The sequence below is a fragment of the Neopelma chrysocephalum genome, unplaced genomic scaffold (genome assembly GCF_003984885.1).
Source record: "Neopelma chrysocephalum unplaced genomic scaffold, ASM398488v2 Primary Assembly neopelma1_64, whole genome shotgun sequence".
Taxonomy (NCBI): Eukaryota; Metazoa; Chordata; class Aves; order Passeriformes; family Pipridae; genus Neopelma; species Neopelma chrysocephalum.
Genome location: NW_020897721.1, coordinates 6,111,453 through 6,129,263, shown reverse-complemented (window position 1 = coordinate 6,129,263; position 17,811 = coordinate 6,111,453). Strand labels below are relative to the sequence as shown.

At 40.7% G+C, this 17,811-nt stretch overlaps 1 protein-coding gene across 1 annotated transcript in view; it reads right to left on the bottom strand.

Annotated features, from left to right (window-relative positions):
• The window catches only part of AK5 (adenylate kinase 5), a 76,175-nt gene that overhangs the window by 22,024 nt on the left and 36,340 nt on the right, over nucleotides 1-17,811 (bottom strand). Inside the window, exons 7-8 of the mRNA XM_027683267.1 lie at nucleotides 17,239-17,329; nucleotides 11,059-11,135 (exon numbers count right to left, since the gene is read on the bottom strand). Coding sequence (XP_027539068.1) covers nucleotides 11,059-11,135; nucleotides 17,239-17,329 — 168 coding nt within the window. The remainder of the gene's footprint in view (nucleotides 1-11,058; nucleotides 11,136-17,238; nucleotides 17,330-17,811) is intronic.

Below are 17,811 nucleotides of genomic sequence, written 5' to 3'. Positions count from 1 at the left end.
TCAGGGTTCGGTGACAGGGACGGTGGGATCCAGGGCACCCTCAGCAAGTTTGCCAAGGACCCCAGGCTGTGAGGTGCTGTTGGCACACTGGAGGGAAGGGATGCCATCCAGAGGGACCTGGACAGCCTGGAGAAGTGGGGCTGTGTGAACATCACAAAGTTCAGGGCCACGACAAGGTGCTGCTCCTGTGTCAGGGCAATCCCTGCACAAACGCAGGCTGGATGGAGAATGGATTGAGTGCAGCCCTGGGGAGAAGGACTTGGGATTCTTGGTGGATGAGAAGCTCAACATGACCCAGCAATGTGCCCTTGCAGCCCAGAAAGCCAAGTGTCTCCTGGACTGCATCAAAAGCATGTGATCAGCAGGTCAAGGAATGTTCTGCCCCTCTACTCTGCCCTCAGGAAACCCCACCTGGAGTGTTGCATCAGCTCTGGGACTCCCAGCACAAGGGGAACACGGACCTGCTGGAGAGAGTCCTGAGGAGGCCACCAAGATGCTCAGAGGGCTGGAGCACCTCTCCCAGGAAGACAGGCTGAGAGAGCTGGGTTCAGCCTGGAGAAGGCTCTGGGGAGACCTTAGAGAAGCCTTCCAGTACCTGAGAGGGGCTTGCAAGAGAGCTGGAGAGGGACTTTTTCCAAGGGCATGGAGTGACAGGACAAGGGGGAATGGCTTTAAACTGAAAGAAAGCAGGTTTAGATTAGATCTTAGGAAGAAATTCTTCACTGTGAGAATGGAGAGGCACTGGAACATGTTGCCCAAGAAGCTGTGGATGCCCCATCCCTCAAAGTGTTCAAGGCCAGGTTTCTTTGAGCAACCTGGTCTAGTAGCAAGTGTCCCCGCCCAAAGCAGGGGGATTGGAACAAAATGATCTCTAAGGTCCCTTCCAACCTAGGCCATTCCATGAGTCTGTAATATTGGTTTTGTGAGGAACAAAAGGAACAGTTCCTGCAGGATATATAAGCACCCAGTGTGCAGGGTGAACTGCTTCCAGAGTAACTGTGGTATGATAAGCTGTTAATAGTGAGAAAGCAATACTGGAGAAAGCTCTAGAACTGAACTACAATGTAAAGATGAAATTAAGTCTTTGAAAGTTGTTATAAAGGCTGCAGAACTACACAGGGATTACACCATGGAAATGGGGAACTTGGCGTGTTTTTTTTCCTGAGACTTCCATGCCCCTTAGCATGATTTTGCCACATCCTGTACAGTGCAATCAATGAGAAATTACAAATGCTGGCCAGCAAGAGTGTCAGAGTGGGAATTCTTTGTTGTTCTCATAAATGAGAATTACATATATTCTGGACACAGTCTGGGTAATGTGGTGTCAATATACTCATACCATCAACACTTTAACCTAATCTATAAATATCAATAATGGCACTGACAGGAGCACTCTCATACTACTTAATCCCTGCATGTTATCAGCACAGAACACGTTATGCCAGTCAGCTCAAAGGAGCACATGATCATCAAGCCATAGTTTCTCACAGCACAGCTTCAGCCCCTGTGAGAAATGTGTGTGGCTGCAGGAGCAGATGAGGGGAATGAACAGCAAGGGGATCAGAATGGGTAAACTGCTGGCTACTTTAATTTGCAGGGCTCATGCACTACCCTTGCAGCTTTCTCCTTGTGTTCCCATCATCACTGAAACACAAGTGCTCTTCATTAGGCTGAAGTATTATTACATTGGCTACACAGAATATTTTCATTTTTTTGATTCACAGTGATTCTCAGCTTATTACACTGCAGCAGAACTGCCATCTTAAAAAAAACCCACCAAAACCTGCCAACATTTTCAAATGAAAGATTAGTCTCTTTCCTACATTTCAAGTGACAGTATTAACCCTATTGTGATGCAATAATACAATAAAATAATTGACCCTGCAAAGCATATATTACATAAAAAAGGCTTCAATTTAGATTCAGCTTCTTATCATGCCTTTGAAGGTCTACGGATCAAAATAATTCTAGGCACAAAGTTTACAGAGAGGTTTCTTTAAAAATCGAGATCACAATCACAAGTTTACAATCAAATCAAAGAAATGAAAGTGGCATTATTTCTTTCTTGTGCTGATCTGAGTGAGGAACTTTGCTGTTTGGTTTGAGGTCCCTTGCAAAGACCTTGGTAGAGTCTGGCACCCTGTTTGATGCAGTCTTCTCATGTTTACAGATGACGGTATCTATAGCTGATTGTGTCTTTCTAAACTGTGAAGGGCTTAACCTGTATCCACCTGAGAGCACTGATCTGCCTCATTACCAAAATGCTTTGGAAGAGAACTGTTGGCTTTAGCAAGTGATCCCATCAGGAAAAGTCCCTCCAGTTACCAGACAGCTCATGGTAATTACACCACATTGCCATCAGCAATCCAGTGCTTTAGAGCTGCTTCCATGTGCTTGAAAGCAGGGAGAGAAAGTTCATCATCTTCTGATGATGTAGCAGTGAATTGTACAGGAATAAGTGCTGAACAAAGATGGACAGTCTGGAATTTCAGCTGCCTTTACAGCCAAGTTATATCCACAAATATTATCTGGAAAGGTATCAATTAGAGGAGCACAGCTGACTGTGTAACTGCTTAAACAATATCAACAGCACATTAAAATCACTGCTAAATAGAGAAGTTTGCTACCTGTAAAGAATCTCTTATCTGACATTTGTCTTTAGAGTTGGACAATGCAGTCAGACTGTATTCTGCCTTCCTGTCATCTGGGTTGTTTTTAGCAAATATCTGACTGGTAGTGGATAACAGGTTAATGAGTTTAAGTTACTGCCTGTCATTGCTGCATTGTGAAATAATCCCACAGAATCACAGGATGGTCTGGGTTGGAAGATCATCTAATTTCCCAGCTAATTTCCATAATAAAAAACTCTGACATTATGTCACAGCAAATAATAAGGAAATGATACAGAATTCTTCAGATCTTTGAGTTTTGCTACTAATGAATTAGTAGCAAACTCTTCAGACATATCACTTTAAAGAAATCAATAAAATAGATTTGACTTTTTTATCTGATGAAGGGACATTTTCTTCATTAGGACTTAATGGCAGCTGCTGTGAATGTCTGTTACCTGATGAAATGAGAAAACTTTTGTTACCCATTAATAGCCTCTGCTCCAGACCTTGGGGGGTTTTATTTGGGTTCTTTTTGTAACATGGAAAAGAAAAAAGTTCTCCTTTATCACATCATTATTCCTTGAATGCTACTGGAAAATAGTGGTGAAAAGTGCCTCATTCATTTTATTCAGATTTTTCACAGATATAACAGGAATTCCTCCTAGAAATTTGCTGAAGAGGATAAATAATCATGGATAAAGGAGAAGAGAGTGAGACTGACTTTAAAATACAGCATGATTGTTGCCTAAAAGTATTCTCAATTTTCAAGTTTGAATTTGAGAATGTAAATATTCAAAGGAATATTCAGGCACAAACTATTTAAACAAATAAAAATGACATGTTTCTCTGCAGGTTTTATGTAAGGGCAGTGGATCCAGGAACAGGTTTTATAAGTCATACAGTTGCTTACCATTAAATTTGATTTATGCTTCAAATCACTTTTTGAGGCTGGTTGGTTTGGTCTTGATTTGGGGTTTTTGTGTGTGTGTGTGTGCATTTTGGTGTTTTCTGTTTGTTTTTTTTTTAACTTTAGAGAAGAAAGGCTTTTTATCAGGCCTGTCTCAATTCAATTTTCAAAAAGAAAAAGATTTTGGCACAAAGAAGGGCAAGAATAGGGTGTTGTAAAAATAACAGCAGCACGTGGCCCTCAGATCCCGGGAGCTGCTGCTGTTCAGATAAAAACTGGCCATTGTACTCCAATTTTGCTACTCAAAGATCTCCTCTGCTCAACATTTGACCCTGGATATTCAAGGTTTACTAGAACACCTATTTATTATTAGGTAGTTTTATAACTTTCAGTAAGAAACTTCTACAGTATTTCTAAAGAATTTCTCTATTAAGAAGGAATTTAATCATCTGAAGAAACAGCCCACTGATCTGAGATGCACTGCTGTGAAAGAGTTCTAAAACTAGGCCACTTTTCACTCTTTAGGACTGGTATTTAAGCCCAAAATGACTAACACTGACTGCACAATCACGGGATACATAAGGAGTAAAAAAAACAACCAACACATAGGAAACATATGGCTTTCTGAAAATACATTGGGAATGTTTTTTTAACTTCCAATGCGCCCAGAGAAGCCACTCTTCTGCTTCAATGCAACATAAATGAGTGATTTTAAGAGCAGTTTTGTATCCCACATAGTAAAACAGCATCCTTGCAATCACTGCAGCTTTATGGGTGATTGTAAAAATATACAGTATGTACTTTAACAGTGATTAAGAAGTATAAAAGAAAAAAAGTGGTTTCTTCTGCAGTGCTTTAAAATATAGGAATTATTACTGCAGATGTTCCTAAGGCAGGGTTTTGGTAGCTGTCTTTAGGAATGCTGGGCTAACGTGAACAGAACCATCCACAGCCCTGAGTGAGGTGTGTAAATCTCTGAGAGGGGAGGATTTAAAACACACCTTTACATTTCTTTAACAACTTTTGGTGCAACATGAAAAGTTCTGCTTTGGATCCTATTTGCATCAGCTGTGTGGGATGCCTGATATTCCCCAAGAATTATGCAAGTAAAGGTAGAACTCATAAATTTAGCTGTAAACTTGTATTTTGTGCATGAAGGGACAAGGCCTCAGTTTGTCAGAGGAGGGGCAAGCTGATGTGAGGAAAGAAGGTACACTTATTCTACTGCTACTGCCTTGAAAAATGATGGTGAGACACTGTAAATTGTAATGCTTTTACTACAGACACCTTCACCAAGCCACAGGGAAGGGCTTCCTGAGGTGCTGCAGAAGGATTCAGTGAAGCATAAAAGCAGCACAGGGTGAAGAATAAAGCTGTCACTGTGGGTTCCATCCCCAGTAACTCACCTGAGATCACCATCCCTGGCACTGCATCCTCGTGCCCTGTCCTGCTCACCAGAGCTGCAGGCAGCCCCTTCTGGTTCAAAAATCAGGAAAGAATTAGGGATGCAAAGACTTCAACTAACCTTGGCAGTTCAGTCTCCCCTAATATATGTATATATCAGCAGAAAGTAAGCTCAAATAACATCTGTCAAACAAGGAGCAAACAACTATTTCTGGCATTTCACAGTAAAAATGCAGTTTGAGTCAAGGGGCAATTTTTCTTGCATGGGGAAAATAGAGCAGTAGGTTTTCTTCCACATGCCTTTATTACAGGGTACAATGGTGACTCTGAACGAGAAAAATAATAATGCCAGCTTACAAAATGATACAGAAGCACCGAAACACGCTTGCTTTGAGCTTATCCAGGAAGCATTTTGTAACAGGCAAACTGTAGTACTTTGTTTCTAGAACTGATTTTTTTTTTTTAAAGCATTTAATAGGATAGTTTCCATGGCAACTTGAACTGAACAGATTGTTCACTGACTTCAGTACATTTCTATTAAACATCTTTTCTCTGTAGTTAGGCCTGCCTCGCCAGCTCTTTCATGTCTTTGGATGCTTATTCATTATCCCTTTCTTGCAGATATCCTTAAACTAGATTGAACTCCACCTTTCAGTGGGCTTTAACAAAAACAAATGTTGAGGGAACAGTTTCACAACCATTTTCTGAGTGTCCTCTCATTTTCTTTTCTATCCCATACTCCTCTTTTAATTGGGTTCTCAGTATAACCAGAATCTGTAATTCAAATTGATACCACTGTCTATCAACAAAAGAGAAATGGACACTGAAGAAATGTTCAGCATTAAAAACCTAAACAGCTTCTGGATACTCTTGGTCATTTTACTAAAACCTGTAATGATTAATGCTGCACAGCAGATGTGAATAAAACTGCTGTTCCACCAGCACTTCCTCATGTTCTCAAGTAAAGAGAAAGCACATGATTAATCCATGACATTCGAGATCTGACTCCTTGAATAATTGAATTAATGTTTATCTAATTTTGAAAGGCACCTTTAGAAGCCCCAGCAGTGGAGTCTCTGCTAATGGAGGTGTGTTGTATTGTAATACCAACTTTGTTGTATTGTAATACCAACCCCAGAGCACAGGGTCTGAAGGGTTAAATAAATTACTTGGATTGAACCTTCCAAGGAGAGAAAACACAACCAAAACAAAGTGCCAACTGATAGGAACACAGTAAATGGAGGAAAATGGTCTTTGGTTTAATCCATAGAGCTTTAGTTAAATGAGGCTTACAATTTGCTGTTGCCCATCAGTTTTATGAATATTTATGTTCTGCTTCTGCATTGAAAAGGCTCTCAGGACCTTTTTTTTATGTCTCTTGAATATTTAAGTTTCAAACTTTGCTGATCAGTCAGGCTGGAAATATTGTTGGAGTCTTGGTAGCAATGGAGTTCCTCCTGCTCCCTTAAAGATTCCTGTGTGCTTTGGATGGGAAATCACAGCAAGCTAGAAAAGGAATTGCCACTACATGGCAAAAACTTTTAATCCAGAGCTTGTTTAATCTTGTTACAATGAGAGTAAGGCTCTTTCAGGGCTTTTTTCCTTCGCTTGATTTTGGTTCTGCTTGTGAGTTTTTCGAGTGAGCTGTCGCGTTTTCTAATTATAAAACATTCTGCACTTGCAGAAAAGATCGGGCTATGCACTTCTAAATTCAATAGATTGCTTGTCACTGCTGAACAGAAAACCTTTTATTAGCTTTCAGTCTTTTTTACATCTACTTTTCCTAGGTCTTTGACACCTTTGGGGGGGGAAAAAAAAGACAATCTCTTCTTTGCACGTGCTATTGCATTTACCCAATTTCACCAGTAAATGCACTCTGACACTGCAAGGACACGGAAATGCCTCAGTTATGAACTGGTAATTTCCTTGAAGACACAAAAATGCGTTTCCATGTTTTGCAGATGTGAGGGTGGGGAGGCCCTGGCACAGGTTGGCCAGAGAAGTTGTGGCTGCCCCATCCCTGGAAGTGTTCAAGGTCAGGTTGGATCTGGGGCTGAGCAACCCGGTGTAGTGAAAGGTGTCCCTGCTCGTGGCAGGGGGCTGGAACAAAATGATCTTTATGGTCCATTTCAACCCAAACTGTCCAATAATACTGTCCAAAATACTTAGAGGGGCTAAATACACTTTTGAGGCTTTTTTACTTGAAGTTTGTCTGACATTCACACTTCCCAAATTTTAAAGTTATCAATTCTGTAAGCACTTGTTCAGGAGTGTATTCACTCTACAGTCACCTGACTGTGTGTTTTAAAACTTTTTCTTTAATTAGTCTAAATATTCCTCAGATTAGCTAAGTTTGTCTTGAAAGGCTTCTTTTCATGAGAAAATAATTGGATGCTCTTTTCTTCTGGAACTCTTTGATAGGATTCCCTGATGCCAATTTTTCAATACTCCCTTTTGGCCTGAATGCACTTGCAATAAGCCAAATGGTAGGTTTCTAATTAAAAATCCAATTGTTAAAAATAAAACTCGTCTGATCTCTGGAAACAAGTGGCATTATATTGACAGCCTCTCTGGCAAAGTTGAGGAATTGAATGGCAAGCACAAAGGAACACAGCGAGCAGTAAAAACCTTTATCACACTTGAGAGCATTCCAGCAGCAAAGGCCAATTCTTATTAAAGCAGACACTAGTCATGACAGCAAGTTCTGCAAACTGAGAACATTCTACAAAGCTGTTGGCCCCAAAAATGAGTTGCCCAAAATACTTTCCTGAAGTCTTAACGTGGGTGAAAATATCTGAAACCTATCACTTGACTTTGCTTTTATGTTTTCCAATTGAGTACTGAGTAGTGTAATCCCTATTCCAGAAAAGGCTGTGGAGATTGCTAACACATGAAACTTTGGCTGGTTCTTCCACAAGGCATTCTCAATGAGAGGTACTCTCTGCTTTATTTATTTATTTCTATTGTGTTGGTACAATGTATTTCTAGGTCATTCTGAAAAACTAGATTATTCCTTCTGTAATCCAGGATCTGAGAAAAAAAACCCAGAAAAACAGTTATTAATGATTTGGAGAAAAAAATGTTTTTCTTTTTTAAGTGGGTATTTCTCTCCTGCCTTTCAGTGCTGTAGGGACTTAGTGATTATGGGTGTTCTAGTTCTTGAAGCATTCATGCACAGCCAGTAGTAAACCCACAGCTTGCTTTTAATTCACTTACATGAATTTAATTGAACGTTCATTTATAAAATGTACAATACAAAGCTCAGGCTTTTCCTGAGCTGTTTGAAATTCCATCTCCCCTACACACCCTTTCAGGAAAGCCAGATCTCAGCCTACATTAGTGGTGCTTTGCAGGGTTTTAGCAACAGGTACCAAGTGTTCCTTGAAGCCCTTTGCTGTATTTTGGAGCACTCCTACATGAGCTAATGACCGCATGCATGGTTGGAACCACTGCACTCCTTCTCCTCATTCCTGCCTCCAGTCAGACATTGCTCTGGAAGAAGAGCTGTGCACCTGAAGAACTCTGACACTCTGTTGGCTCAGTTCACCCTGGAGATTTTCCTGGCTCATCCCAGGACTGAGGAAATGCAATGGTATCCCTGTGTGCCCATTCCAGCTGTGCCAAGGGACACCCCTTGCCAGCTGTGGCTCTGTCCTCAAGACAGGCTGTGTGACCCCCAACTCCTCTGGTTCAGTGACTCCCAAGATGTTCTCCTCAAATCCAGCCATTTTTAGCAGCTCAGCTGGGTAAGGTTGCTTAGGAACCAGCCTTCCTATCCCCCACATTCTCATGACAGATCTCCTATGCAATAACATCCCTGCATGACACATTTGTATCCAGACACACATTCTTTTTCCACTTGAGATTCTCTGAGTAAAGGTTGTTGATGCCTCACACAATTCGTAAACAGCATGTGGTAAATCACCGGAGTATTAAATCACTGCCACAGTCAAAATGAGCTCAAGCTTTCAATGTGAGCAGTTCCTCACTCCTCAATTTAGTTATTGATCTTTCCTTCCAGAGAGTAATTTCTCATTTCATTTTTCAGACTGGGTAGATAGATGGAATTATGACTTTATGGTAATCTCCACGCTCTTCTTTGCTTCTGTACACAACACTTGCTTGCATATTTTCAAAATTGAGATGGCAAGGGCTCTTGGTTGCAATCACTTTCTCCTGCATATATTTTCTTTATATTTGTACAAGGCATCTCATATAAACTGGGTATAAAAATATTTCTTAGCAATAGAAATATTTACGTTTTTTAAAACGTCACTGGTAAGTATCAAGACACCAACTCTGCAGTTGAAGCGAGTCACTCTCAGCCACCTCATATTTACGTAGCTGTCCTTGACTGAAGGGATTTTAGCCCTGCTTTAGCTTCATTTCTCCTTCTCTGTTTGCTACCAGTACTGCACTCCTGCCAGAATTGCAATGTGTTAAGTTTAGCCAAATAATGAGAAAAGCTGCCTGCCACATCTGGCACAAAGGATATTTCCCATCGACAGGGACAACAAGGTCCTGTCACAGTCTCCTTGTTTAGTCTCATGTGCATTCAAAACTGCAGGCAGTGCTTTTATGGGCTGTGCAATGTATCATCAGTGAACTGTATCATCTGAAATTATGGTCTCAGTATAATTCTCATATGTTTCTGTAATTTTATTTTGTATCTATAAAACTTGGGCTTATTATGTGAAGAGCATTTCACACATTATGAATCAAGAGTATAATTTCTTTAGTGTTCATACTTTGCCAGAAGAATCTATTTTTAGCATCAACATAGCCAAACATAATTTAAATATGCATTTTGCTTTATAGGCCTAAACCCTTCAATAAAGCAGCAGTACAGTCAAGACAAAGATGATGAGAAATTTAAGAATTTCCTGGGCAGAGAAGGGTTTATGAAAGAATGGGATTTAAAATGGGATTTGGAGGCAGAGACAAGCTGCCTCCTTGAAAAAAGGCAGACTGAAATAACTAAGCCAAAGAGAGAGAATAGAAAAGGGATCTATAAATTAAAAGAAATGAATAGGGCTAGAACATACAACATGCTGCAGGTGAGGATAAAGTGTTGCACTGAAAGAAAACCAAGAACAATCCGACCATACTGAATGAAAATTCAGTTTTGTTGGCCCTGATTTTATCACCAGCTTTTTAAAATGCCACAAGGAAAGATATCTTTTGCAAATAATGAGGGAAGACATGAAAACATCTGCACTTGCATTTAGATGAATGATAACAGAAACACAGATTAAAATTCTTTGCCAAGCTGCTCGCAAATCCAGAGAGGTGTCTGTGGTGTTCATGAGGAAAGTACGAGCAGAGTCGCGCAGAAGTGGAAGACAGAAAGCAAAACATCCAAAACCACCACCCCTAAGTACGGTGGTGTGACGGGCAGATGGCTTTAAAAATACCTCCTTCTAATTCTAAGTCATTCTTTTCATGCTTCTCCACAGCAGAGTAACAAGAACAGTGACACTGATCCTCAGTGCAGCATCCAAGCCACAGGAACCCGCCGTGGTTCGGTTTGTGACCTCACCAGTGTGGAGGTGAAGGTTACAGGGGAAAGATGTACCAAACTTTTTTTCCCCCTCTCCAGCCTTCTTTCTCCAAGGAAAACACTCATCAAAATTTAGTTTTTAGATGTGCATTCAACGAGATCAGTAGAAAGGCTGGTTTCAACACACTGTGAGCATTTGTTGGTTTTAATTCTGATAAATCTTTTTTCCAAGAGGAGAATGTTTGATTTGGGCGTAGTTATATTTCACAATTTGTATTTTCACGCTGCTCCTTTGAAAAGTGTTTTACCTCCTCTTCTTAAATACACAGCAGACTTACAGTGCATTCTAGGAACTCTATTTGCCACATGTGCCAACATTTTAAAATTTGCAGAAGAAACTCAGCAATGCACAGTAACGGAAGATATAGGCTCTGAATACTACAGTAATATTCACTCTTTTCTCCTAACCAAAAAGCAACCTCTGTGTATTGTGAATTTACTCATGTTGCACTTAAGAAGCCCTTTGTCTTATGCACCCTTAAAGTTCCACCACCTTGTTCAGTCACATTGTATAGCACAGCACTTATATAAACTAGAAAACTGTCTAGAGAAAGGCCACATATACAGAAAATTACCTGGTCCTCAAAGTCAAATTCTGTATAAACAGGATCTCCAGAATCCATAATCAGACTGCAGTCGAGTTCATTTGGCCCTAAAATAGGAAAGAAAATTAAGACTTCAGAAATGGTTTGGAAATTTTCACTTTATGTGAGGGAACACTGTAATATTTCCAATAATCTGTATCCGTGCAAAAACTGTGATCCCAGGGACCACTGGGATGTGCCACAGAACCCGGGGAACGGGGTTTCATTAACAAAGCCTTCAAAGCAGCCAGAAAAGCCACTACAAATCTTAATAAGGAAGGGTTATGCTAACTGGTGAATTGTTTTAGCTCCACTGCATATTTATTGGGCAGGGTGCTCTGCGTGCCATGACTTGCAATTGTAAAATTGCCACACTCGGGGGAGAATATCAACCACCTTTAGGAAAGGAAATACTGACTAATTGCTGATTAGCAGATAAGGATCCTGGAGTGATGCTGATAGGGGACCATCCTGCTTCCAGCTGCCAAGTCCCCATTTCCATCCTATTCTAACCCTTTCTAAGGTGACTGTGTGGCTCTGCCCCTTCTCCTTGTCATCCTCCCATGGCAGGACCAGCAGGAATGCACTCTCCTGCAAGTGGGATGCCAAAATTCAGTTGCTGAGAAGTCTTGACCTGGCTGAGCTTTACAGTTCAGCTTCAGCTGAGCTGCTGAAGGTGCAGGACAACAGAAACTGAGCTTGATACTTCAAGAAATTCTTTACAGAGAGGGTTATCAGGCATTGGAACTGCCTACCCAGAGAGGTGGTGGATTCACCATCCCTGGAGGTTTTTAAAAAGAGATTGGACGTGGCCCTTAGTGCCATGATATAGTAACTGGAGTTGGATCAGGGGTTGGACTTGATGATCTTGGAGGTCTTTTCCAACCCAACCTATTCTATGATTCTATGATTCTATGAAATCATCTAGGGGGGTACTCATTGCTAAACCAGAATGGGAGGATAAACCACCAACCATCTTTCTATATGAACACAGGAAGGGCAGAGCATGGACATCACATTCTGGCACTGGCACCCCATTCAGATTAGTTCAATCCTGGGCAATAAGGAAGGAATGGTCTCCTGCAGCCCCAAACCAAATACTGCACGTGTTCAACAAACATTAAAACATCAACAGCCATGTGACTAGAGGAGTATTTGTCACAGCGTTATTTAAATAACAAACAACCCTGTAAAGATACACAGAAATCTAAAAATTGTAACCAGCCAGCAGCCACAGATGAGTCCAATCACCAACCTCATGTGGGGAGCAAGAGGTAACACCCAGGGGAAGTGTAAGATGTGTTTTGTTTTGTGACCACGTGTCCCCAGCCAAACAAGATCACTGATGAGTTAAAGAAAACAATTCCCTGCCTCCTGGGTTCCAGGTGTCCCTACCTGGAATGATGTTCCTGCTGGCACTGAGGACAGACAGCGTTAAATCTATTCCTGCCCCGGTGTTTTCTCACCATTAGAACTGTTTGTGTGGGTCTCTCGCTCCAACAAGCACCAGCAATAACAGATTTTGCAGTTCAGTTCGTGCCAGATGCATTTATGTATTATCTGGCTTTGTTTGCTTTTAAAGTTTACCCAGTAATAATCTATGTAGGTGGCAAACTAAATATCACTAAGAGAGAGAGCAGAGCAGAGGAACTGGATGTCATGATGACCAAACTGTAACTTGGTAGAGAGGATGATTCCAGGGTGTCTCAGTTTGCAATCTGTATCACAACTGCTGCCAAATTAATCTTCAATTTAACTCTTTGGACTACATAAGAGACATCAGGGAAAGACCTGCACCTACCATCTGCTGCTGGGTTTGGTTTGGTTCCCCCACCCCCACTGCTCATGTGTACTTTATCAGATTGCTATAAAAAATAATTACAGAAAGGAATGACACTCCTGCTACCACACAGTGTCACATGTACATATGCAGCATGTTCTCTGGCATATACACTTTGTGGTCTTTTGAAAATACCTGTCTCTAAAAGATATATGCAACCAAACAGAGAGAATCTTAATTATTTGATTTATTTTCCACAGCTGACATCTCACTCTTAACACCATGTCATTGTTGATAATATAATTTATCTAAGCCTCAGTTGTCACTGGCACTGGCCCACTCTGGCACATCAATCACTGTTAAAGGCACTTGTGTGCACTTTATTAAAGGCACTTGATTAACTGTCACTTAACTACCAAGAGCAGCCCGTATCCTTTGCTAGAAACATTAATATGAAATATGGTGCTGCAAACTTAAATGTAAAGGTCAGGCTGAAAATGAGTACTCATGCATAATGTATCTTAAGTGATAAAAGCCATAATGGTTATACATTTTTAATATGGTCAAGCATCTTAAGGCCTTTTTTCTTGAACTAGGACGCTGGTGTCCTTGGGAAAACACAGCTTCTTTCTAGGGTTTATTCAGGGAAAATTGAAAACCTGGGGTTTCTTTCTTGGTTTAATGAAAACTACCAACCCCATAACCATCCATCACTGAACAGTGGACAGACTTCTCTACCCTTTTCAAACCTGAAGACAAACCTGCCAGAAATGAGTTAAAGCAAATGGCTGCTCCCAGGACCAGATAAAGTAATGAGGGGACATGAAAGAGTCCTTCTGATATCCCTGGTGCAGCAGGAGGAGTTTGCTGTGCTCCACCTCAGTTTGTTCTCCCATTCCACCAAATAATCTCAGCTCTTGGTTATCTTGGGACCTTCCCATGCTTATATGAACCCATTGAAGCGATCTGAGTAACTTCATCAATTGCTAAATGGGAAACTCAAGTTAAAAATAATCAAGAAAGTGCATAGAAGTTCTACCGCCATGGAGAAATAACCTGCAAGCACCTGATCTGCAAAGCTACTCTTAGGACTTAAAACATGCTTCCTTAATTGCATGAATAAAGTTAAGGCAAGGGAGACCTGGACATTTTCATGTGCCCTGTGTTCTCCTTAGGGAAAGAAAAGAGCATTTTATTAGGTACACTACTGCACAATTAAAAAATAAATCACTTGCAAGTTTTTATTAAATCCCTGTTAACTGAATAATCAGCTCTCCAGGGAGGTGCAGGCTGATGAAATAAGATAAAGCAGATCAGCTACAATGCACTCCCTTTTTTTTGCCATGTTTTGTATCTTGACACTGAAGGCATCATTCCTAAAGCTCTGTCTTGCCAGGAACCCAAGAGGATGCAACAACTGAGTCCTGAGGGCCGAGGTGAATTAAAGGTGCACGAGGATGGTCTGACAGGCAGGACAGCCACAGCCCTGCCCCAGAGGGGAGCACAGCTCTGCTCAGCCCAGTCCTTCACCAGGAGGCTGCACTTCACATTTCAGACTGGATTTCACACATTGCTTGTTGCTCCTGAGCTGAATTGCACGGGTTTGGTCATGGAAAGCTGGGAGAGTCTGGCTGCTACGGGCAGGGCTGTAATTCCCGCCACAGAAATCCACCTCAAAGCCCAGGGGATCGTGGCCATAAATGTCTGTGGTCCTATAAAACATTCCAGGGTTCTGAGCCTGCTGCATGGCACTTCCTCTGAAAGTGTGTCCATCCTTAAGTTTTCATGGATGCAAATGTCAAGCGTTGCTTTTTCACATTTCACTAAATTCATTTATACAATGAATCTAAACTGGACTGATCTGTCTAAATTTATCTGCAGCTGATTTAACTTCCCATTCCAGGGCATCAATGCCCCATCATGTGAGTTAATTAAGTCTATTCCTTGGACCATTTGTGTTTTGGCAAATCAGCTCATGTATTTCCAAACCTTGCTTAAATCCCTTACTTATTCTGAATCCTGCTGGCAACTCTACTCAATATGGTTCACTGGCTCAAATATGCCCCTACTCATATTGTAACAACTCTAATATTTGCACTGTTCAACACTGACTGTCAGAAGAGCAATCTAAGCCTGCCCTGTGACACATGCTGCTTCTCTTAATAGCATGTTTAAGCTCAATAAAATAAAAATGTCTTTTTATGTTATGGAACATGCTCTGAAGCACCGTCTAATAACTCAATTAATACGTGTTGCATGTAAGCACTTGGGCAAGACAAATGTTTAGAAGACAAATTTCAAGTGGAATATTATAGAAATAATTTACTGAAGGACTGATTAGCATTAGAATGATTACATTTGAATTTTCCTCTCAGTAAGACGCTTCTAATACAAATTTTATTGCAACCTTACATTGTTGAGTTTCATGACAGGTTGTTGCTCTGGGCAACAGTCTTAAGATGTTGTAGAAGGCAACAATGAGAAAACTGTATTTTAATCTATAAAAATTTCAGTTGTTTTCTTTCAGCATATATTGTTACAAAGTTGATTATAACTGGATTTTACAGCTATAACATGTGAATTAGATTGATGTGGAGGCACGGAAATATTAGAAATACTATGTTTACAGCAGCTACCAGGAACCACAATATATTGTAATATCACTAATAAGGTTAAAAGACAAAAAGTGAGATCAAGGCAATGCTGGAATTGCAACCTCTAGAAATTAAATACTTGATCTCATAGAAATCCCACTTCAAACCTCCTGACTGTTCTCAGTGCTCAGGTTAGGCACCAATTACATGACTGTGGCATGGCATCTGCTAGAGCTTACAGCTCTCCAATTATTTTGGTGAGGGATTTATTAAGTGGATCAGACTTTCAAGGAACTGCCTGGAACTCCTTCAGAATCACAACCGGTTTGTGCAAATTGTTTAGGTCTTGTCAAGCTGTTTGTCAGAGCCAGCACCTTCATGACACTTCTCTCCTCTTGCTATTTGGCACTGAGCTCATTTAATCAGGGAATCCACAGGCAATTACCAACACACTGTACAGTGGGAATACCATTTGAGGTTTGGAATCAACCTCTTGCCTCTTTGAATGAGGCTCAGAACAGAAGAGGTAAGTGTGCCACTGAACAGAGACAGGGAGTTGTCTTTATTCTTGGGTGCATCTCAGCTTGAGGCTGACCATTGGAAACCTGTGGTTTTTCAGCTGGTGCACTTTTTGTAATTCTCAATTCCCCTCCCCAAGCCCCCTTGCAATCCCTGCCCTCCCTCCCCAATCCTTCATCTGTGTCTCATTTATAACATGATCAAAAATACCCTCATGAGTGGCTTTTGTAGGCCAGCGAGCTCGGAACCGCCCTTCAGCTCCTCAAAATATCACCTGATCTTCCTGTCTGAGGCACTGCTCTTTGCAAATGCCTCCTAGGAGGAAAAAATAATCTCCCCTTTGTCAAAAAGAGATAACAGATGTGTTGCTACTTCCTTGTGCTTCATCAATTCCTCCTTCCTTGGCAGGGCCCGAATGATTGTTCATGGTTACAAATAAATGAGTCTATTCTGCCTGCCAATTTATGGGAGATGAGTTTCCCCTTAAACAAAGGAGAGATCAGATACATGATTTTCTCTACTATATATGTATCTAACATTTGCTTTAATAAAGCTAGTAAATTTTACAGGAACACATTTCCCCTAGAAATTGCTTTTTCTGTGCTGTTTCAGAAGACATTCATAGTATCATCTACCTATGTAACCCTCATGGTCTATTTGGAAAACAGGCAGGGATGTCATCTGTAACAAGAAAGAGTTGTGAAGTTACCAAAGAACATGTTTCTGTTCCCCTCAAGCAAAATATTTCTGACAGGTGTTACAGATTTTCAGTGCTTTGATTTTTAGCTTCAATTCTTTTGCAGTCCTTTGCCCCTCAAAGGCTTTTTCTTTGAAGACATTCAAGCCTCAGTAAACACAAATAATAAATACACAAATAAACAAAAGCCCCAAACACCTGACTTTTACTCACACACAGTTTCAGAGTTAGTATTATTATTAGGGAGGATGTACAATCACTAATCTCACAGGATTGGTGTTCTGGTGAACGCTCAGGGATTGCTGACACCTGGACTTAACCCACTTATAAAGTTTTTGTTCTAATAACACAGTTTACTGGACTTGCCACAGTATTTTAAGGTTAACTTGTAGAGAAGTTTTTAGGTGGGTTGTATGAAGTTTCCAAGTGTAAAAAGACTTTTTTCCCTTGGTTGTGCAAATGTTTGAGTCAAGACTCTCTTACAGCACATATATCCACACTTGTGGAATGTGAGAACAGCATCCCACCAAGGTCAAATGCAGTGTAACAAATGGGGCTCCTTAAATCTTACATTGACTCACCTGCTGCAGTCTCTTTGTTTGCAAACAGTTTATTGTCAACTGCTGAACTTATGTCAGAGAACACTTCCTCTTCATCTCTGTCAGCATCAAACTGAAAAACAAAACCAAAAGTTGCCAATCAGACCTTGTTCACTCCTTGGCTGATCATCAATGTGTGACTTCTCAGCCCGAGCCTTCTTGATAACAAACCATCTACTTCTCTGTGTGCTGTCCATTGCTTCAGGTGTGAATCATTTTACTTTTGACTCAAAACTAAATTCATTTTGTAAACCCTTTTGCCTATTTTTATTAGCTTGTCAGAAACAGAAGCTCCAGTAAAACTGACTTGTCCTCAGAGAATGAAGTTTCAAAGCAAAAGGTAAAACTAGTAATGCACATTACTCCTAAAATCGTTGGATGGTTGAAAAGAATTACAGCGTAGAGACCAGAAATGGGATTACCTCACTGTCACTTCTTTTTGGAGATTAGCATAATTAACTTTTTCAATTTGCAAGAGAAAAACTCTCAGCAATTTCTGAATTGTCTGAAACCAATTATTGTGACATTTGTGTGTACAGTTTCTTCAAGTAGTTG